This window comes from Capricornis sumatraensis, chromosome 5, assembly GCF_032405125.1.
Source record: "Capricornis sumatraensis isolate serow.1 chromosome 5, serow.2, whole genome shotgun sequence".
NCBI lineage: Eukaryota > Metazoa > Chordata > Mammalia > Artiodactyla > Bovidae > Capricornis > Capricornis sumatraensis.
The window spans coordinates 110350681-110373893 of record NC_091073.1 but is presented as its reverse complement, the minus strand read 5'-3'; the positions used below and the strand labels follow the sequence as shown (position 1 = coordinate 110373893).

The following is a 23213-nucleotide window of genomic DNA, read 5'->3' as shown; positions in this document are numbered from 1 at the left end:
CCAAAGCTGGGGCTTAATGAATACAAGTGGACTTGTCCAGGGAGTGATGGCTCTCTTGTAAACTTTGGAAGAATGCTTAGTTTACCTGTACCTTTGTAAAATCCCTTGTTACTCACAAAGGTCTGTAGACCAGAACTTTATAAATATGACCTTCAACAGAAGCTTTGTTGTTCTAAAGGGAGGAAGAGTGTGCTCCAGGTCCATTTTCTGAGTGTGCCCGTAATCTGTTAGGGTAACACAGACATTCTTCTGACCTGCATTCACTTCTGAACACAGTCAATATGAGTGCATTGAAAGTGAGGTATCAGCTGTCTGACCACCTGTCAAATGTGCTGCAGAGAATGCCTAGATTGGGTAGCAGTTAGAAGGAAATAGTCTCTGGGGTCCCTTTTACTCTGGTTAGCTTGCCATTCTGTGAGTCACCTTCAGAGACCTGGGGTGAGGACAGCTGGATAGAGATGTGGAGTAGATGTCCAGGTCTGCTGTTGAAAGGAGGAGACTCCTTGGTGTGACAGAATGAGCAGGCTCTCATGAGTGCTTCTAGGCATATACATTCAACACTGGGTTCATTTAATAGGTAACCAAAATTCTTGTCCTAGTGACCTGAAAATACCTAAAAGGGAGTGCAGGCATGTGGGCAGAAAGCAAAAGACACAGGGGGAACAATTTTGCCAGGCAAGTAAGAGCTCAATGGCTAGAGATTTATGCTCAATGCAGAATGGGTCCCCTACAGGAATAGCTCAACCTGGACTTGGAGAGGGGCAGTTTAGAGGAGTTAAGGATCAAATAACCTGAGTCGAGTTAGCTCAAAGGCAGTGGATACTCAAAGAAAGGACAGGGCAAAGAGCCTTACTAAATGCTGAAGTAGGTCAAATCACTCTAAGCTTTTAGAATTACTTCTTGGTGTATATACAGTGTGCCCATTTGTCCAGGGCCTCTGACTGTCACAAAGCAGGGTTTGCTGCCTGCAGAACACAAGGCTGAGTATGGTGGGGCTGCCTTGTTCGAGGTGGGCATAGGTGCATTCGGGGGAAGCTGGGTTCCCTGCATCTCAAATGGGACATGAAGATTGTCCCTGGTATGGAGACCATACACCAGGAAATAAGGACATGGAAGGGCTGGCCAACTGAGATGGGCCAGCAATAACAATGAAGGAAATGGATAAACATGGGGGTGGCTGGACATTTCCAGTGTTCCTGACTCTGATTCCTCAGATGCACTCTTTGCCAGCCTTCCTTTGTTTCAGGCTGACTGGGGGGATTTTCTGGATCTAGAATGCAGATCCAGAATGTAGATAGCCTTCTAGCCAAAAAGTTGGGTGATGCTGAGCAACTGATTATCATCAAGACTCCTTCTTCTTTCTTACCTTCTTCTTACCACCGTGTCTCTTTCTCTCTGGGGGAGGACTAGTTATGTCCCTGTGAACATAATGTTCCTTTGACCCAGATAGTCTAAATTATTAGCAGCTACTTCCCCTTGCCTCAGGACTAGATGAAGCATAATTATAGCTAAGTGCTCTAACTTTCTTTCCATCTTCTCTCTTTTTCTTCTCTTTTCCCCCTTCAGCATTTTTACCCTTTTGCTCACTTTGATAAAATCTGCATTAGCCCAAATAGAAGACTCATGACTTTCAAATATTCTTTTCTTGGTTGGGTAGGTGGGGCTTAAGAAAGCAGCTGTGAGCAGTTTGAATGGGGAAGAGCATCAGCAAAGGTCTGTGTTTTTTCGGCATGAGCCCTTGGGCCTTGGTCCTGAGCTGATGGGGCCCATATGTTCCTCTTAGTAGGAAGTCAATTCGGATTAGATCAGGAGCTCCCAAACTTATCACCATGACTTGAAAGATTCTGCTTTCATGATGCACCACATTTATTGAATAATATGGAATTCTTTTTTTCTACATTTCTATTACTTGAGAGTCTTAGAAATATGAAAATGTACCAACATAGGGTCTTGACTTGATTAATGCAGTTGTTGCCATATTAATTAGCCTACAGAGCTTTTTCTCAGATAAATGAGTACTTTTGTATTTAATAAATCTGGACACACAGAGCCCTCAGTCACTGTAGGATTTTCTCTGTGGGTCTCATGGGATCTAGAAAAGTCACTGGACTTCACAACAGTAGCCCAGAGCACCATCTCAAAACACTGGAAAGGAAAGAAAATACTCCTTTATTTATACAAGGTGGCATAAACTAGGCAAAAGCAGTCATGGGAAAGGGTGGAGTTTTGGAGATATTCTAAGAAATGTCTTCACTCTAGGATGCTCCATTGCTCAGCCATAAAATTTATGCTATTCCCAGACTTCCCAAGAACTCTCTAAATTAATGACTTAATTTCTTGCCTTCATTCAATGTTTACTTGGTTTAGGCAGAACAAAGTGCATTATAATCCTAGTTCTCCTAGACTGCCAAGTGAGCAGAAAGTTCGAAGTCTGGGATTTGGTGGCTTAGATTTAAGCCCTAACTCTAAAACCAAATAGCTGTTTGACTTGAGCAGATCCTATGTCTTGCTAGATCAGTAGTTTTTTAACCAAGACTAGTTATTAAGGCTTCCTTGGTGGCTCGGTGCTAAAGAAACTGCCTGCCAATGTGGGAGATGCAGGTTTGATCCCTGGGTTGGGATGACCCCCTGGAGAAGGAAATGGCAACCCACTCCAGTACTTTTCCCTAGGAAATCCCATGGACAGAGGAGTCTGATGGGCTACAGTCCCTGGGGTCACAAAGAGTGGGACACAGCTTAGTGACTAAACAACACTGACACATTAGAAACACGGAAATCTGGTTAAAAAAAAAATTATGGATCCCTAAGCTGCCTCATACCTGAGGCATTAGAATGTCTGAAATAGTGGCCCCTGGCAGTGGTATTTTAAAGAAATTCCTTGATTGATTCTCATACTCAGCTTGGCTTGAGATCTGCTAAGCTTTCTAAGGTGAAACCGATCACTCTGATTGTTTAGACCCCTGATTTGCTGTTCAGCAAGAGGGTATTGATCTCCTATCATCAGATTTCCTTTCTGCATTTTGATGATTTTCCTTGATCTCTCCAATGCCCTTTGCTTCAAATTACTTTGCTAATTCATTCGTTAAACAAACCACTACCGAGAGCCTTAGGGTGCCCCAAGCATTATTGTAGGTACTGGAAACTCAACCTGGTCTGAGCAAAACACACTTCACCTCTGCCCTTTGGCATTTGCAGACTCATTGACATTAATTAAATGAATAGATGCTGCTGCTGCTGCTAAGTTCCTTCAGCCATATCTGACTCTGTGCGACCCCATAGACAGCAGCCCACCAGGCTCCCTGGTCCCTGGGATTCTCCAGGCAAGAACACTGGAGTGGGTTGCCATTGCCTTCTCCAGTGCATGAAAGTGAAAAGTGAAAGTGAAGTCGCTCAGTCATGTCCAACCCTCAGCGACCCCCATGGACTGCAGCCTTCCAGGCTTCTCCATCCATGGGATTTTCCAGGCAAGAGTACTGGAGTGGGGTGTCACTGCCTTTTCCAAAATGAATATATATTTCAATGCAAACTGATTGTTAACAATTCGCATGAGTTTTTTTTATGATCAGAAGACAGGATGCTGAGAGACTCCTTGAAGGAGGAAATGGCAACCTGCTACAGTATTCTTGCCTGGAAATTTCCATGGACAGAGGAGCCTGGCAGGCTATAGTCCATTGAGTCACAAAGAGTCAGACACAACTGAGCATGCATGCACTGGTGAATTCAAGGTGGAAAGTGAATTCAAGGCAGAGACAATGCATATCCAAAGGCCCTGGGGCAGGAAGAGTCTTGTGAATGTCTAGGAACCGAAAGAAGGCTGGCTAGAATAGAAGGAGCTGGGGCAGGAGCCTCCAGATTAGGCTGTCCAGGCAGATCTTTCCCCAATCATATAGGACGTTGCTGGCCATTCCAAGGATTTTACTTTTTATCCTAAAGTTAATGGGAGGCTCAGGATTTTAAACAGGGGAGACACTTGATAATATTTTTGTTTCAGAACAATGTCTCTGTTTGTAGGGTAGAGAACAGGTTTGAGGGGGCCAGGGAAGATGTGGGGGACCAGCTAAGAGGCTATTACAGTTCAGTGAAGGAAGACAGTAGTGGTGGATTGGCCTTAAGGTGTGGTGGGGAGACTTGAGAGAAAGGGCTGGCATCAGGGCACTTCCTGAAGGTAGAATCGTCACTACTATACAATGGATGGGATGTAGGTAGTCAGGGAGAGGGCGTGGCCGGAGCGACTCATGGGTTCTTTTTATCTGAAATCATTCTCTAGCTGTCATGGTCAGGGAGACTGCTTTTCCTACATGTCACAATTCCTCACAAACTCCACTATTCAAAGTACCAGAGTTATTTGAAACCCAGCTGTACGCCAGCTCGACACTGTTTTACTTGGGGGTCCTACCCAACTCCCTTTGGAACAAGTACAGCAAATTAAAGAGAAGATTGAGGTGGGAGAAGCAGAGAGCCCAGGAGGTAAAAATAACATCTGTCGGGAGCTGGCTTTGAGCACTTGCCATGCGTTTGCTGGTGCTTCTGAGATCTTGGGAAAGGGCAGATTCGGAGAGGAAAGCTGATGTAGGCCCTGAGTTTCTGCGTTTCTGACTCGCTGCTGGGTGAGGCTGGTGGTGTGACTCTGTGGACCGCATTTTGGTTGCTAAAGTATTTTACTGGGTGATCCTCATAGATGCCCTCATAAGTAAGTGAAATTCTCATAACCATTTTAAAGATGGTGAATCTGAAGTCATGAGAGGTTAAGTACTTGGGTAAAGATGCTCAGCTAGTAAGGGCAGTGCTGGTTGGGCTTCCGGTCTGCTTCACTTCAGAAGCTTCAACTTTAATTCAAAGCCAGGTCAGGTCATTTCTCCCTCCAGAGAAATATGCTGAATTCCAGGTTTCTTCCTCAGAGGGACCCGCTGCTTGAGGAACTCCTGTTTCCAGGCTTCGATAAGTAACCAGCTCCTGCCACACTCACCTGTACCTGGGCACACCTGATATTTCCCCCGCAAGATAAGAGGTGCTGTGCTGGAGTGCAGGAGTTGGGAGTCAGTCAGACATGGAGTTGCCTCTGACCTCTAGCCATTGAGGTACTGCCTATGCTCTAGTGTTGATCATCAGTTCAGTTCAGTTCAGTTCAGGCACTCAGTCGTGTCCGACTCTTTGTGACCCCATGCACTGCAGCATACCAAGCTTCCCTGTCCATCACCAATTCCCAGAGCTTGCTCACACTCATGTCCATTTAGTCGGTGATGCCATCCAACCATCTCATCCTCTGTCATCCCCTTCTCCTCCAGCCTTCAATCTTTCCCAGCATCAGGGTCTTTTCCAATGAGTCAATTCTTCACATCAGATGGCCAAAGTATTGGAGTTTCAGCTTCAGCATCAGTCCTTCCAATGAATATTCAGGACTGATCTTCTTTAGGATTGACTGGTTTGATCGCCTTACAGTCCAAGGGACTCTGAAGAGTCTTCTCCAGAACCACAGTTCAAAAGCATCAATTCTTCAGCTTGTTGTTGATCAACATGGGCCCCAGTTTTTATGTGATTAACCTTTTGGTGGCTAGGGTAAATCCTGCTTCTGTGGGAATGGATAAGGATGTCTCTGTAGAGAGAAGACATCTGCTGGGTTAATCTTCCTGAAAAAACACAGAGATTAGGACACAAAATAAGCCCCTGGAAGGTGGACTTATAAGGTAACCATGAGATCTTCCTCCCTTTTTGGCCCAGTGGTTCTCACATGGGGATCTGCATCTTAAAAAAAAAAAAAGATGCTTGATTCTTACACCAAATTAGAGTCTCCAGGTTTGGCCCAGGCATATGTGTTGTGACAAAGCTTCCCAGTCAATTCTTGTATGTATGTATGTATGTATGTATGTATATGTGTATGTGTGTATGCATGTTTGTGTGTGAATGTATGTGTATGTATGTATGTGTGTATGTATGTGTTTGTGTGTGAATGTATGTGTGTGTGTGTGTATGTATGTGTAGGTGTAGGTGTGTATGTTTGGCTGCACCGAGTCTTCACTGTCGCGCCCAGGCTTTTCTAGTTTTGCAGTGAGCAGGTGTGGGCTTAGTAGTTGCAGCACGTGTGCAGTTGCTTAGTTTCCCAACCAGGGATCGAACCTGGACTCCCTGCATTGGGAGCGTGGAGTCTCACCCCCTAGATCACAAGTACCACCACCCCCCCGCAGCTGATTCTGGTGGGTAACCTGGTTAGGAATCCCCGCACAGTTTAGAAGATGAGAGGAATGACTGTATGAATGATGACCAAGCATGTCTCTTTCTGGGAGCTTCATTCCTCTGCAAGAATCTTGGGGAGAAGGAGAGGGTCTCAGATGGGGTCTGACAACTGTTTCCAGTGCCTTCCCCCTCCTAGTGGTTGCATTTGCTCCCCACCCTTCCACACAGTGGTACCTGGGCCCTGCTAGGCCCACCCTTCTCTGGGCATTTCCTTCAAGACAATGAGCTCAACCAGCTGGTGAGCGGGACACTCTCTGTAAGCAGATTCTTAACAAAGTAAGGCTGGTCAGCCTCCAAGGGGCTCTGGCCATTGACAACTCCTGAAATTCTAAGCCATACAAAGAGGTTAAGAACTCTAGTCATTGTTGAAAGACGCTTATTTTTTTAAAGGAGCTGGGGGGAGAATTTTTTCAGTGCATTATTAACTAAGCCTGCTTAGGTGACCTTGAGCTAGGAATCTGGAAATTCCAGGCGAGCCCAGTTCGTCATCATCCTTTCTCCCTTTACCTCCCTGCTCTTGCTTCCTGGTTCCCCTCTGCCTCCCTCCAGCTCTTAGATCATGCTCAGCAAGCGCCTGTCTGTTTACCTGCTTCCTTCTCTCCTTCCTTCCTTGTGAATGCAGCATCTACTGTGTGTGCATTTTGGATAAAAAGAAGGAGTTAGAGGCCCCTGCTTTAAGGGAACTCTAAGATTCCTGGCGAGAAAGAAAACGTCCAGATGACTCCAGTGTGCTGGGGAAGGGCTATGACCGGAGGCTGACATCGTGTTCCTGCAGGGAGACAGCTGATCTGGGCAGACGGGCAGGGAAGGAGACCCAGGTGGAATGCTGTGACCTGGGTCTTAAGGTTAACGGTGAATCAGAAAACTCTGGTGGAGGAAGGCATTCTGAGAATAGGGCACAGTTCATATGGAGACCTGTCTTACCAGTTGAGGACCCTAGTAATCAACATGGCTGGAGCTGACACAGAATATGAGGGCCCAGGGCAGGAACCAGACAAGCAAAACCATTGTGCTGAGCCTTATGTTTTAAAAATAGAGGAAAAAGAGGAAACTTTGTTTTCTCTTTTTTGGCCTCACCTCATGGCATGTGGGATCTTGGCTCCCAGACCAGGGATTGAACCTGCGCCCCCTGCAATGGAAGTGCAGAGTCTCAACCACTAAACCTGCAGCAAAGTTCCTCAGTTTTTATTCTTATCTCACAAAGCACAGTTCTAACTAAAAGAACACATGTGCAACCCCAGCAAGGGTTCTGGGCATCACGCTTGGTAGTCTGAATATTTTTCATTTCTGTTTCACAGTGAGCACTTCTAAGTAAAGAATACATGCCCATGACTTAAAAAATCCAGTGGCAAGTATAATGAAGACCACCAGCGCACTGGCCTGCCCACCTCACTCATGCCTTACTTCTTGGAGGCAACCAGTTGTTACCTCTTTAGGGTCCCTGTTGTTACCTCTGTACCACTGAATAATACACTTCTATCTCTATTCATTAACTAAATTTAGACATTAGCTACTGAATTTCTACTATGATACAGATTTAGAGATACTCATCACTCCCATCTCCCCCCCTCATTTTTATTCCAAAGACATGCTGGAACTAGGAAAGGTATTAAGCAGAGAAACCAGGTCGTGATATATGCAAAAACCAGGTAAGGAGTGGGTTGAATGAGTGGGCAGTGGGTACAGGGCGCCATGGGTTTGCTTTAAGGCAGTGGTGCTATGGATTGAGAGCCAGCGGAGCATTTGAGAGAATTTGGGAGGCTAAATGAACAGGACTTTAGTAAAGTGAATTTACAGTTAATTCACTTTGCTAAACATACCCTTGGTCCCCAAACCTTTTCATAAGCACCACAAATCTAGAGAGCTGCAGATGGGTCTTTCCTTGTAGATAGGAAATCTTGAATGCAATCCCCAAAGAGTAAAATTCTGAAAAATTCAAAGAAAAACTTATTACCACTTTGAGTTTAGGGTTTAATTCTAGAAGTGCAAGGGTGGTTGATGAAAAGGAGATTCTGATTGTTAGTTTAACAGACCTCAGAAAGTCATTCATTATAATTCAGTGCCCCTGTCCATTTTTAAAACACTAAAACCTTTCTCCACTTTGTAAAAGAGTATTTCTTCCAAACAAGAGCCAATATTACACATGAGTGTGAAATACTAGAATTCCTCTAGAAATCAAAGAAAGGAAAATGTTTTAAAAGTTCACTACTATCATTATTTTTCAGCTTTACTGTGATATAATTGACAATTGATATTGATATTGTAAGGTATTTAAAGTGTTCATCGCAGGGATTTGATATACATTGTGAAAGGATTCCTCTCATCTATTAACACATTCATCACCTCACATGTTTATTTATTTTTGTGAGAATAATTAAGTTCTGCTCTCCTAGCAAATTTCAGTTGTATAATGCAGTGTAATTAACTATAATCATCTTGTTTTACCATCAGACCTTATTCCTCTTATAGCTGAAATTTTGCATCCTGTTACCAATCTCCCCTTATTTTGTCTATGCCCCCAGCCCTTGGCAATCACTTTTCTACTCTCTTTTTCTAGGAGTTTGCCTTTTTTTTTTTTTATTCCACATGTAAGTGATACCATGAAGTATTTGTCTTAATCTGATGGGCTTATTTCACTTAACTTAATGCCGTCAAGTCATCCATATTGTTGAGAACGACAAGATTTCCTCTTTTCTCATAGGTGAATAATATTCTGGCGTGTGTATGTACATATATACACACATATATATGTGTACCTGTATGTATATGCATGCTAAGTCACTTCAGTCGTGTTGGACTCTTTGCGACCCTATGGACTGTAGCCCACCAGGCTCCTCTGTCCATGGGATTCTTCAGGCAGGAATACTGGAGTGGGTTGCCATTTCCTACTCCAGGGGATCTTCACAAACCAGGGATCAAATCTGCATCTCTCATGTCTCCTGCATTGGCAGGCGGGTTCTTGTCCACTCACACCATCTGAGAAGCCCATATGTGTGTGTGTGTGTAATATATATATCACATCTTTATCCATTGTTGATTGATGGACACTTAGGTTGTTCCTAGAGCTTTGCTACTGTGACTAATGTTGCAATTTACACAGAAGTGCAGATATCTCTTCCAGATTCTGTTTTTGTTTCCTTTATTTTTTAATTTATTTTTAATTGGAGGATAATTGCTTTATGATGCAGTTCCTTTGGATATATACCTAGAAGCTGGATCATGTAGTAATTCCACTTTAACTTTTTGAGGGGCCTCCCTTCTGTGTTCTACAGTGGCTGCACAAATTTACGTAGTGTACAGTAGTATGCAAGGGTTCCTTCTTCTCTGCATCCTTGTCAACAATTGTGATTTCTTGTCTTTTTGATAATAGCCATCCTAGTCAGTCTGAGGTGATATTTCACTGTGGCTTTGATTTGCATTTCCCTGATGATTAGCGATGCGGAGTATCTTTTCTGTACCTTTGGCATACAAATGTCAGCCCTTTGTATGTCTTCTCTGGGAAAAAAGGTCTGTTCAGGTGCTCTGTCCAGCTTTTAATTGGATTGTTTGTTTTTTTTTGCTGCTGAGTTGTACAAACTGCTATTCTTTTCATTCCAACTTTCACACATGCATGTTACTCTTTGTTTTCCAGAGAGAGTGGTTTTATTAAAAAAAAAAAAAAACACACCTTATGAAAGGGTCTGTGTGGTGGTCTTGGAGAGCAGCAAGGAAGAGGGCTTGCAGGATAGTGTGGTGCTCTGCAGGCTACTTTAAGTGACAGAGAGGTGGAGACAGCTACTTTAGGGCAGTCGGACATCAAGTGCGTGTGTGTGTTCAGTCGCTGAGTCATGTCCGACTCTTGCAACCACATGGACTGTAGCTCACCAGGCTCCTCTGTCCATGGGATTTTTCCATTCAAGAGTATTGGCATGTGTTGCTATTTCCTTCTTCAGAGGATCTTCCTAACCAAGGGATCAAACCCACATTTCCCAGGTCTCCTTTATTGCAGGTGGATTCTTTACCGATGAGCCACCAGGGAAACCCCAAACCAAGTGGAACAGAGGCCAAAGCTTGGCATCTCTGGACACCTTTGTTACTAGTGAACTTGAGCAGGGTAACTCCTGCTCGGAAAGGAATCTGTTGAACAAGCAAAGCGATGCTCATGAAGGGCAGACCCAGGAGGAGTATATGGTAAACAAAATTGTTCCCAGTGTTCTTCATTAGTTGGATTTTTACATTTTCATCCCAAGAGTGTTGATACCATTCTCCTGCTGTCCTCTAGAGGCACTCTAATCCCCACAAAGCTCCTGGCCAACAGGTATCCTCCTCTTCTTAGTAGAGCCAAAGAAAAAGTTGGTGGCAATTTTCTAGCTGTATGCAACCAAGGTCCTGGATTCGCTGGTGGCTCAGATGATAAAGAGTCTGCCCACAATGTGGGAGACTCGAGTTCTACCCCCTGGGTTGGGAAGATCCCCTGGAGAAGGAAAGAGCAACCCGCTCCAGTATTCTTGCCTGGAAATTCCCATGCATGGAGGAGCCTGGTGGGCTATAGTCCATAGGGTCACAGAGTCAGACACGACTGAGCAACTTCAATTTCATGCAACCAAGGTCCAAAGTTTTCTTAAAAATTGTGTATAGACACATACATGGCACAGATGCCATTATTTCATTTCTATATCTAGTGTTATTTTGTCCCTACAATTAACAAACTTATTATTTATCCTACCACCTGATTCTCCAAAGGAGTTGGCCTGTTTTACAGTGAAAGTCAGATGCAACAGGAACATTAAGATAAAGAAAAAGAACAAGATCTATGATCTGAATCTTTGGATGGAAGAGAGGGTATTCAAAGACAGTTGCTAGAGCTGGAGATTAAAAAAAAAGAAAGAAAGAACTCTGAGCTTCCTTGGAAGCAAAGCAAAAGGGAAACCACTCACTATATGATAAAATAAAATTGTCCAGTTTCTCAAGAAAAGTAAACATCAGAAAAGTTGGCAGGACATCAGTTCTTTAAGGAACAGCAAAGGCAAAAGAACTGAAGTCTAGTCACAGATTGTTAGAGAACATTGTTTACTAGAGGTACATAGTCACCAGTTCCTTCCTGTTCTTCCCTGGTCCCATACGATTTTTCTGAAACATTTCTACCATCTCTTAGTAACTCTGGTTCTACTCTTCCCTAAAGACTATATCCTTGGCTTCTTCTGAGCTGATACACACCCTCTTAGAGGCCACAGGATACTCGATGGGTGCCTTCTTTATACCTAGAGCACCTCCTGAGGTGGTGATTTAGTTGCTAAGTTGTATCTGATTCTTGTGACCCCCCCCCCCACTGACTAGCTGTCCAGGCTGAATTCTCCAAGCAAGAGTACTGGACTGGGTTGCCATTTCCTTCTCCAGGGAGTCTTCCTGACCCAAGGATGGAACCCAGGTCTCCTGCACCGCAGGCAGATTCTTTACTGACTGAGCCATGAGCACCTCCCTACTACATAGCATCTCTTCCTGTTTCAAAAGCTATGCCTCTCATTGGACTAGTGAGTACACTACCGAAGTAGCCCATAGAGGTTCTGTTTATCAGTAGAACAGAGATGACTGGTGATTCTCATGCCTAACGAGGGATCCCATCCTTTTCAGCAGAGATCATCCCCAGGGACTCTCAAGTCCTATCTTGAGTGCACAATTCAAAGACATGACCTTGGAGAACAGAATTCCCAAAAGTCTAAGGGGTACTCGCATGTGTTGAAGTTATTTGTTTAATTTCATCTGGAGGTTATATGTATGTGATCAGTTTTCCAGAAAGAGGGCCTGTGGTCTTCATGATATTCTCAGATGGGCTCATTACTTCAAAAAAGTTAAGGAGCATTATTGTAGAATTTGATTGCTGCATCTGGGTAACACTGCAAGGTTTTAACTGTGAAGTAAGGAGTGCAGAGGAGGATGTTTTTTATTTGTGTTGACTTTAGGCCTATACCTTTGACACCTACCATCCAGGATAAGACAGAGTTCTTTCTTAGAACTGAAAACCATAGAGTGTCTCTAGCCCTTTTCTATATTGCCAAATCATAATAAAACCACAATGAATTTACCTATGGGGCTTCTCAGGTGGCACTAGTGGTAAAGAACCCACCTGTCAACACCGGAGATATAAAAGACACATGTTTGATCCCTGGATCAGAAAGATCCTCTGGAGGAGGGCATGGCAACCCACTCCAGTATTCTTTCCTGGAGAGTCCCATGGACAGAGGAGCCTGGTGGGCTACAGTCCCAGGGGTCACAAAGAGTCAGACATGACTCAAGTGACTTAGCACAAAGCATGAATATATCTATAGTGCTCTGTGGCTTATAATACGTCCAAATACATTATCTGATTTGGTCTTCACAATAACCCTAGGAGGTAACCATTATAGTCTCCATTTTACAGATGAGACATCCCAAGCTCAGGGAGTTTTAGTGACTGATTCAAGGTCTCACTGGAGCTAGCAGGGTCTGGAGGTCCATCCCAGAACCCGAGTTCTGTGGTGTGTTTATATTCTACCTGCTGGGAACCACAGCAAGTTTGGAAAAGCTGGCCTTTCAGCATACCTGAAACTAGCCCAAGCCACTAATAACTTAACTTTCTTAACTTGATGTACGTAAATGTGACCTCAGCCCCTCAGTACACACATCATCGTTAGTTATAATTCAACAGCATAAGAAGTGAGTTGTTAGGTGGTAACTCAAGTTGTTGGCATATGGAACATATATATTGTATTGGGTTGACCAGAAAGTTCATTCAGATTTTCCATAAGGTGGTATGGAAAAACCCAAATGTATTTTTGGCCGGCCCAGTATATTGCATCTTGGTTTACTTAGACTCATGCCTTGGTCACAGACTGAGCTGCAATGACAAATACAGTGGGGGTGGGTGGTGATGGTGGTAACGGTGGTGGTAAGGGGAGCTCTTATTCATCTCGGATAGAGTTGAGTCCCTTTAGACCACTTACTCAAAAAGATTTGCCTCTCAGTCCATCAGAAAGCACTTCTGATCCTGAATATCTCACCACAGGAAGCCTACGTGACTCAGCAGGATAAAATCCGGCTGGTGGGGGAGCTGATGACAGTCCTCGGGTCAGCAATCATCCTATTCCTAGAGGTGAGGTGCAGCTGAGCCGTCAGACTGAAGTCTTTTATCTTTTTTTTTAAAACACCAAAAACATTTTGTATTGGGGTATAGCCAATTAACTATAGAGAAGGCAATGGCAACCCAGTCCAGTACTATTGCCTGGCAAATCCCATGGACAGAGGAGCCTGGTAGGCTGCAGTCCATGGGGTCACTACGAGTCGGGCATGACTGAGTGACTTCACTTTCACTTTTCACTTTCATGCATTGGAGAAGGAAATGGCAACCCACTCCAGTATTCTTGCCTGGAGGATCCCAGGGACAGGGGAGCCTGGTGGGCTGCCATCTATGGGGTCGCACAGAGTCAGATACGACTGAAGCGACTTAGCAGCAGCAGCATAACCAATTAACAATGTTGTAGTTTCAGGTGAATAGCAAAGGGACTCAGCCATACATAGACATGTATCCATTCTTCCCCAAACTCCCCTCCCATCCAGGCTGGCACATAACCTTGAGCAGAGTTCCTTGTGCTGTCCAATAGATTCCTATTGGTTATCCACTCTAAACACAGCAGTGCATACATGACCTTCCTGAAGTCCCCAACCACCCCTCCACCCACAGTGACCATAGTCTGTGGATCTCTGTTTTGCAAGTAAGCTCATTTGTATCATTTCTTTTTGGATTCCACATATAGAGGATGTCATATGATAGTTCTCTTCCTCCATCTGACTCACTTCACTCAGAATGACACTCTCTAGGTCCATCCATGTTGCCACAAATGGCCTCATTTCATTCTTTTTAATGTCTGAGTGATATTCCATTGTGTGTGTGTTTATATATATACACCGCATCTTCTTTATCCATTCCTCTGTTGACAGACTTTTAGGTTGCTTCTGTGTCTTGGCCATTGTAAACAGTGCTGCAATGAACAATGAGGTACATGTATCCCTTCAGATCCTGTTGTTCTCTGGATATATGCCCAGGAGTGGGATTGCAGGGTCATATGGTAGTTCCGTTTTTGTTTTTTTAAGGAACCTCCACACTTTTCTCCACAGTGGCTGGACCAGTTTACATTCCCACCAACAGTGCAGGAGGGTTCCCTTTTCTCCATACCCTCTCCAGCATTTATTGTTTGTGGATTTTTTGATGATAGCCATTCTGATCAGTGTGAGATTATATCTCATTGTAGTTTTGATTTGCGTTTCTCTAATAGATAGCTATGTCGAACATCTTTTCACATGCCTATTGTCCTTTTTAGAGAAATGTCTATTCAGGTCTTCTGCCCATTTTTTGAGTGAGTTGTTTGTTTTGATGCTGCTGCTGCTAAGTCGCTTCTGTCGTGTCCGACTCTGTGCGACCCCATAGATGGTAGCCCACCAGGCTCCTCTGTCCTTGGTATTCCCCAGGCAAGAATACTGGGGTGGGTTGCCATTTCCTTCTCTGTTTTGATGCTACTAAGTATCATAAGCTGATTGTAAATTTTCAAGACTAATCCCTTATCAATCACATCATTTGCAAATATTTCCTCCCAATCTATGGATTGTCTGTTTTTTGTTTCCTTTTCTCTGCAAAAGTTTTTGAGTTTAAATAGGCCCCACTTGTTTATTTTTGCTTTAATTTCGATTATTCTGGGAAATGGATTTAAAAAGATGTTGCTGTGATTTATTGAACTGAAGTCTACAGTTTTCTTTCCCTGCCCGGCCTTTTTCCAGATCCCGGATATCTTCAGGGTCGGTTTCTCCCGCTATTTTGGACAAACTGTCCTTGGGGGGCCATTCCACGTCATCACGTGAGTGTTCTTCCTTCTGGGCCCCTGCCTTCCCTTTCCAGAAGCATTTCAGGTCTCCCTACCCCTCTCTGGGACCCTCGACTCCAGGGACTTCTCTCCAGTGGGTTTGTGGGTGTGATTGTGTATGTGTTTAGGAGGTTGTGTGGTGGGTTCTGGGCAAGGCAGCGCCATGCTAGAAAGGACCTAGAATATTCCCAGTCCCTCCTCTCATGGCCCCCTCCCCTCTCTCCTCCCAGCATCACCTATTCCTTCCTGGTGCTGGTGACAATGGTGATGCGGCTCACCAACACCAGCGGGGAGGTGGTACCCATGTCCTTCGCCCTGGTGCTGGGCTGGTGCAGCGTCATGTACTTTGCGCGAGGATTCCAGATGCTGGGCCCCTTCACCATCATGATCCAGAAGGTCAGAGCTTTCTCCAGTTTCTCTTGCTTTCAGACATCAGACTTTTCCCAGACCAAGGGAGGGAGTGGGAGCAAAAATTGAAAAAAAAAAAAAAAGTGCTTTCTGCACAGTTTCTACTTTCAGACATTGGACTTTTCCAGACCAAGGGAGGGAGTAGGAGCAACAACAACAACAACAACAAAAAATGAGGCTCCTACTAGATCTGGTGGAACTCTGGCGACTTGCCATCTAGCAGCAGTAGCTGCTAAAAGGCAGGTGGAGATACAGTCCCCCATCCTCCCTCCCCTCTCTGTTCTCTGTAGATGATTTTTGGAGACCTGTTGCGTTTCTGCTGGCTGATGGCTGTGGTTATCGTGGGATTTGCCTCAGGTGAGGACGTCACTCTCTTCTCCCCCAGAGCGTGGGATTCAGTTCTCCAGAAGGTTCTCTCTCATCTTGCTCTCACTTATTTCTTGTTTGTACTCCCTTTTGCTTTTTTTCCCCTCCTAGTGGAAAGTGAGTTGAAAACATGCTCATATGCTTAGGATCAGGGTCACTAAGGTTGGCCTAGAGCATGAACTCATGTGCTCTAAAGTTCTGGGTCAATCATGTTTGTGTTGACTAACTGCCCTGCAGCATCTTTAAAGGAGAGATAAATAAAGGGCTTGAAGAGAGACGGATATGAAACAGGAAAGACGGGCCAGTTGTGAAAGGTGCCATAGGCAAAAAGTTCACTATTTAATTCTTCTATGTTGACACTTCAGAAGAATAAATGAAAAGCATTCAATAATACATCAAGTGCCCCCCCCTTTTTTTTTCATTTATGTAGTCAAAGGTTAAAGAAAAGAAAGGAATTTGGAGAAGGAGATACAACAAAAGGGTTTGGAGGGTTTGAAGAATGAGGGAGGAAACGGTTGTGAAGAGAGGCTTGAAGCACAAGGGCCAGTGGGGACCCAGTCGTGGCCCAAGGAGCAGGGAAAGGAGGAGAGGAAACATCCAGAACAGGGTAGATGAGACAGAGCGAGGGAGGGAGAGCACAAGTGAACAAGGAGAAGAAAGCTCTTTGGAGAAGGCAGAGAGGAAGGAAAAGCAAACACTGGGGCCTCTAATCCAGTTCTCCATGTCTGCGGCTGAACCCCTGGAAGGCAGGTGGATGTACAGGGTGACGTGTGAAGACCCCAACCCTGGGCTTTTAGTACAAAGGATGCCATTCCTGTCTTAGGCATCCCCTTGCTTAATGGGGGTTCCCAGAAAACAGTAGACGGAAAAACTACACCAAGCTGGGAACTCTGAGAGGGTAAAACTTTGTCCGTTTGGAGGGTTCCTCATGTTCCCTTCCTCCCCCCCCCTCATCTGTGTGTATGCAGAATGAGGGGATGTAGCAGAGCCATTTTCTACAGACCTCCCGAGGCGTCTGTTCTTGGTTCTTGCAAAACCGTGCTTTGTCATAGACCCTAGCTCTGCTCTCGGGGTCCCTTTATTTAGATCTCCATTCCCCACACAGGGATGAGGCTTTCAGAGGTTCTGATGTTGTAGTAAAGTTTCCAGGATGCCTAATACCATCCAGTAGTCTACACATCACATTTTTTGCAGTGGTCCAGAACACTCAGGAAATCTCAGGGTAATGGATGATTATCTAGAGAACACTGAGATTTTTCTGTCTTAGGTTCTTTTCTTTTAGACTTCTCATGTGCTCAGTTCTTGAAAGCTGTTGGAGATTTCATGCATTCTTGTAACAATTTCCCTTTTAAATATTTGGTTCTAAAAATGTAAAAACCAGTTAGGTGACATATACTATATATATATCTATTTATAGATAGATAGATGATAGATGTTAGCTAAATTCTGAGTATTGCCATTATCCAGAGTGATAAACTTGGTCATAGTCTCAGGGTTAGCCAAGTACACAGGGAAATTGCGACTTATATAATATGTATAATTTATACATCTACATTTGTGTATGTGTGTGTGCATGTATGTGGCCTTCCCAGGTGGTAAAGAATCCACCTGCCAATGTAGAAGACATGGGTTCGACCCCTGGGTGGGGAAGATTCTCTGGAGTAGGAAATGGCAACCCACTCCAGTATTCTTGCCTGGGAAATTTCATGAACATAGGAGCCTGGCCGGCTTCAGTCCATGGGGTTGCAAAGAGTTGGACATGACTGAGCAATTGAGCAAGCATGCACACACATGCATGCATGTGCGTGTGTGTAATTGTATGGAGATATATATTGGTGGTAGAATGAATACTGACCAGGCCCAGGCTTATTGTGATAACTCCCTGTTTCCTGATCTCCATGCCCTCTTCCTGGGCGGAGCAGCGTTCTATATCATTTTCCAGACAGAGGACCCATCCGCTCTGGGGGAATTCTATGACTATCCCATGGCGTTGTTCAGCACCTTTGAGCTTTTCCTCACCATCATTGATGGGCCTGCCAACTATGACGTGGACTTGCCCTTCATGTACAGCATTGTCTACTTTGCCTTCGCCATCATCGCCACATTGCTTATGATCAACCTGTTGGTCGCCATGATGGGCGACACACACTGGCGGGTGGCCCACGAACAGGACGAGCTCTGGAGGGCCCAGGTAAGTTTGTTAGTGTCAGTCTTACTGAGGGTCAGGGGCTGGAGAGAAAAATCAAAGTAGAATATGTCATGGTAGATGACACTTAGGAGAGTTATGGAACAACCCAATGGGGGTGGTCACCTCAACAGAGGAATTTTTGAATAGATGGAGGAGAAGAAGTTGATAAGATGGTAGCATAGGGTTAGGATCAACACCCAGGAACTGTGTGTTGACCACAGGAGCAGGGTAGATTCAAGAGTCATCCTTGACTCCAGAGGCAACTAGAAACTTTCTTCTTATGTATTCTATACTCTGATTTCTCTTCAGATCATATAAATCTTTCACCTTTTAACTTTCTTGTCCTTATCTATTCTAGTTTTTCATTTGAACCTTATCTTGTATTTGCTTTTATAACTGTTTTTCTATTATCTTTTCTTTATATCACCATAGCCTAATAAAATCTTAGAGTTGATAGTGTCTTTAGTGGTTTTCTAGTTGAGCTCCTACCCAGCATATACTTGTATACTCATTTATTGGTCAGAGGGTAATTCAGTGTCTTCTTTAATGCTAAGTAAGACCTTATTATCATGTGGATTTGGGTAGAGGTTGGGAGGAGAGAGCTTTTTCATATTTCAAAAGTTTTTGTTATTAGAAAAGTCCATACTGTATTGAGCTGAAACCTATCTTTCTATAAGATAGAAAAACCGGGCCACTCTTTGGCCCCCGTGTTTTCCTCTTATATAATGCACAACACATTCTCCCTTCCGTGCACCCTTAAAATATTTGAAGAGAGACATTGTTTGTCCCCTCAGACTTTCCATTCATTAGCACTAATTATTTGGAGGCTTCTCCTGTGCTGGGAAATATCTGGGATCTGGCGGCACGAGCAAGATGATGTAGTCTGTGCCCTCATGGGGCTTACAGGCTGGCTGGAAAGACAGACATTAAAACTTCATAGAAAGCCATGTAATTAGAAGATCAAATGTGTTGTAGAGAAATGAAGATGCTAAGAACAGGAGGCAAGAGAAGAGTTGGACTGGAAAGTTAGAAAGTGCTTTCCTGATAGACTGACATTTAAGATGAGCCTCTAAACATGGGTAATAATTCATCAATTATGAAGAATAAGGGAGTACTTCCTGGGTGGTCCAGTAGCTAAGACTCTGGGATCCCAGTGCAGAGGGCCAGGGTTAGATACCTGGTCAAGGAACTAGATCCCACACACCAAAACTAAAACCTAGTGCAGTCAAGTAAATATTCTTTTAAAAAAGAATATGGGGAGAAAATGGGTGTTAGAATTTTTATCCATCGGGACACTTGGCTATGGGGACAGAAAACCAAACTCAAATAGACTTGAGAAAAAAGACAGTGGGAAGATGTGTTGATCCTAACTGGAACATTTAAGAACTCCATCTCACCCGATACATGAGTTTCTCTGTTGTTCTCTTTTGTCCTGACTCCTCTAAGTCAGTCTCTTGCATCATGTTGCTGAGATAGCTTACAGAAGCTCTAAACTGACAAAGGAGGGAGTAGATACGCCCATTCCAGTGGCCCCACTCTTTTTATTTATTCTTTTTTGCTACACTGGATTTTTGTTCTGGCATGGGGGCTTCCTCTAGTTGTGGTGCATGGGGGCCTCTTTAGTTGCCAGAGCAAGGGTTCTAGAGCTCCAAGGTACAGTATTTGCAGTGACCTTAGTTGTTCTGCAGCATGCAGGATCTTACTTTCCTGACCAGGCATCCAACCTCAGTCTCCTGCACTGGAAAGCAGATTCTCAACCACTGGACCACCAGGAAAGTCTCAAGGGGCTCCTTTCTTACTGTATTCTAGGTGATTCCTGATGCTGTGGCTCTGTAGCCTTCTGTCCGCTGAACCCGTTTCATTGCAACAAGTTTGATCATAGGTGGATCCTTCCATTTAAGCCTAAGGCCAAGGACTGGAGAACTGGTGGTGGTGGTTAGAGTTTTGGGGAGAATAGATGAATCAACCAGGACTGTGTGAGGTCCAGTCTGACAGTAGAGAAGAAGTGATTTCCTAAACATCAGATGGGCTCTGTTCCCAGAAGAAGATGGGGAGGCTGAATGATGGTGCAGGAAGAAAGAATAAGTGTCCCTTTCAAGATAAAGAAAAAGCACTATCTAGGGAAAGGAAATAGAATGATTGAAAGTCCTGAGGGTGGGGGGAATGTGGCACAACTCAGGAGCAGAGAGAAGACCAAGAAAATCATGGAGTGCTGAGAAAGATGGGAGCAGAAGATGAAGTAGAGAACTAAGTTATTTGAGGGATTCCTAGTTTGTTCCATCAGTCAAGCTTTCTGGACCCAATCCATCCTGAATGATCCTCTGTTCAGACCTAGATCCTTGATCCTGAGCCTTTCAAAGCTAGAACGATCTTGATGTGATTGGAGGAAAGCAACATAAAGAGGGATTATCCCTTTTCTGGCTTTGAACACTAAACTATAAATAGCACCTAAAATGGAGTCAGGTCTTTTTGTAAATATGCAGTTGGCTGTTATCAAACATGCAATTGGCTCATGATCAAATAGAACCCTCACTTTGTTACATGATTGATTTGACTAAGCCCCTTTACCAGATTTTCCTGTGCTTAACACTGACACTTTAGTCCTATAAATGTAGGACCTTGCATTGGGTTTACTTAAACTTCACATTAGTGGTTTTTGACCAGCCTTCCAATCTGGTAAGATCATTTTTATATTGCTTTGTCATCGTGCTTATTACATATCACTCCCAGTTTTGGTTCACAGGCATATTTGATAATCTTGTCTTATGTCTCATCTAAGTTATTAATGAGGGCTAGGTAAAGGACAGGACTCATGCCATGCCACTAGAATTTTCCTTGCCAAGTTTGGAGTCATTAACCCACTATTTTCCTTCTTAAGATATGGGTGTATTTTTAATTTCACTGCAGATTCCCTCAGTATCAGCAGTTATCGTTTTATCCCCAAGATCACAGAAATTCTGTTTAATCATTTTATTTAAATCCAAATAATTGGTCTATGGATTTCCTATGAAAAAGGAAAAGATATTAGTTTGGATGGGATGGCTCATTTTCCATGAATCTGAATGGTAATTCAGATTGAAAACTCTCATAAAATAGTCTCTCCTTTTGCAGTGAGTGATGAGGAAGGAAGCAGCACAGCACCTCACACGGGCAAGGGGGTGGATGGTGGCTGTCACGCATCCCTTCTGATCTGGTGCCCTCCTTCCCCTCTGGCGTCCCTCTGTCAGTAGCCCCAGGGTCCGCTCAGCCTCATGGCTCTTTCTGGGTTCTTCCCCTGTCTCTCATCTCCTCCTAGGTTGTGGCCACCACGGTGATGCTAGAGAGGAAGATGCCTCGCACCCTGTGGCCGCGCTCTGGCATCTGTGGGTACAAGTACGGGCTGGGGGACCGCTGGTTCCTGCGGTGAGTGACCATGAAGACCTGTGGACTGTCCACCCATGCGAGGCCGTGGGAACCAGGGTGCCCGGTTCTGCACGTATGACCCTCCTCTCCATTCTCGGGATCCCAAATTGGACCCGAAGGGGAAGTCATCACCCCTTGAAGTGAGACTGTGTTAGCCTGTTTAGGGGAGGGTTGCGAAGAGGTAGCGCCAGCCGTGAGGTCTGAAGGGCAGTGATGTGTGAACCGCGGCAAACGCATATTCACGCTCCACTGTGGGCATGGGTCCCTCAAACGGGTCTAGTCTTGTTCCCACCTGACCCCCGCTTCCAGTAGATTTTTAAAAATTAATTAATTAATTTTTTTCTGGCTGTGCTGGGTCTTCATTGCTGGTGGGCTTTCCTCTAGTTTCGGCAAGCAGGGGGCTACTCTAGTGCAAGGGCTTCGCACTGCGGGGGCGTCTCTTGTTTCGGAGCACGGGCTCTAGGGTGTGTGTGCGTCCGTAGCTGCGCCCCCCGGCCTCTAGAGCAGGCTCAGTAGTTGTGGCACACGGGCTTCGTTGTGCCGTGGCACTGGGGATTCTTCCCGGACCAGGGATCAAACCCGTGTCTCCTGCGTTGGCCGGTGGATTCTTTACCGTTGAGCCACCGGGGAAGCCCTCTAGTGTATTTTTAGAGCTTCTAGTCTAGCCTGGAAGCTAAGCTGCTCCTTCATACCCTGCCTTCAACCTCCTGACGTGGCTTGCCTCTCTCATGTATTACCTGACTTGCATCTCCTCATCCTTATGACACGCTTATTTTTTAATTGGCTGCTTTCTCTTTCATACTCACCCACATTCCCATCGCCATCACCGCCCCCCCACCCCACCACAGGCCCTACTACCCTCCAAATCCTGAAGGCGCAGCACTTCCGGTCTCGCTCCCAGTTTATCCTCCACTTCCCTTCATTTGATCCTAGCAGATCTTCCGGCTTCAACGCTGCTCGCTTCTTCCCGCTCTCCTCTCATTGCCGGTTCCTACCTGTGCCGCGTTCACTTTGGCTTCTCCACATGGCCCGGTCTCTCCCCAGGTCAGCTGAGCCTTTCTCCCTTTTCACCTCCTCAGAGTTGAGACCAACCAAGACCAGAATACTTTGCGAGCGCGTCGCTACGTGGAAGCTTTCAAGGGCTCAGACAAGGAGGAAGGACAAGGGCATCCCCCTGAGAAACGGCCCTCGGTGACTGAAAGCGGGCTTCTAGCCAGAGCCTCCCTGGCCCCCCCGACCCCTTCCCTGTCCCGGACCACCTCTCGAAGCAGCGGCAGTCACCGAGGCTGGGAGATCATTCGTCGCAACACCCTGGGACACGTGAATCTCGGACTGGACCTTGGGGAGGGGGAGGGAGAGGATCGGGTTTATCAGTTATGATCAGGACCCTTGTTACTCTCGTCCTGACTCCAGGTGGGCCTGGGTGAAGGCAGAGAGAGAGAGAGAGAGACACTGCTTGTGAAGCATCCTCCCTTCCTGCCTGTTAACCCTGTGAGGGCTGGACAGAAGAATTCTCCCAGGCCATCCATACCTCACCTGTCACCTCAGCATTCCCAGGAATGAGTACCTTCTGGCTTCTTGGAAGTCCCACATCTTGGGAAAAGAGGGTATCTGTTCAAGCAGAGTTAGGCTTGGCAACGAAAGACGCCAGGTAGGGATGCTAGGCCAAAGCCTGGGTCATCATCTCCTTTTCTGCCCCACGGGGCACTAGACTGAGCCGTGACGTCTCCCAGGGATTCAGGAAGCAC

At 45.1% G+C, this 23213-nt stretch overlaps 1 protein-coding gene across 1 annotated transcript in view; it reads left to right on the top strand.

The window, feature by feature from the left end:
- Positions 1-22845, top strand: part of TRPV5 (transient receptor potential cation channel subfamily V member 5) — a 29447-nt gene extending 6602 nt beyond the window's left edge. Inside the window, exons 9-15 of the mRNA XM_068972646.1 lie at positions 13253-13339; positions 15019-15095; positions 15332-15497; positions 15800-15866; positions 17798-18066; positions 21359-21465; positions 22545-22845. Coding sequence (XP_068828747.1) covers positions 13253-13339; positions 15019-15095; positions 15332-15497; positions 15800-15866; positions 17798-18066; positions 21359-21465; positions 22545-22845 — 1074 coding nt within the window. The remainder of the gene's footprint in view (positions 1-13252; positions 13340-15018; positions 15096-15331; positions 15498-15799; positions 15867-17797; positions 18067-21358; positions 21466-22544) is intronic.
- The last annotated feature ends 368 nt before the right edge of the window (positions 22846-23213 follow it).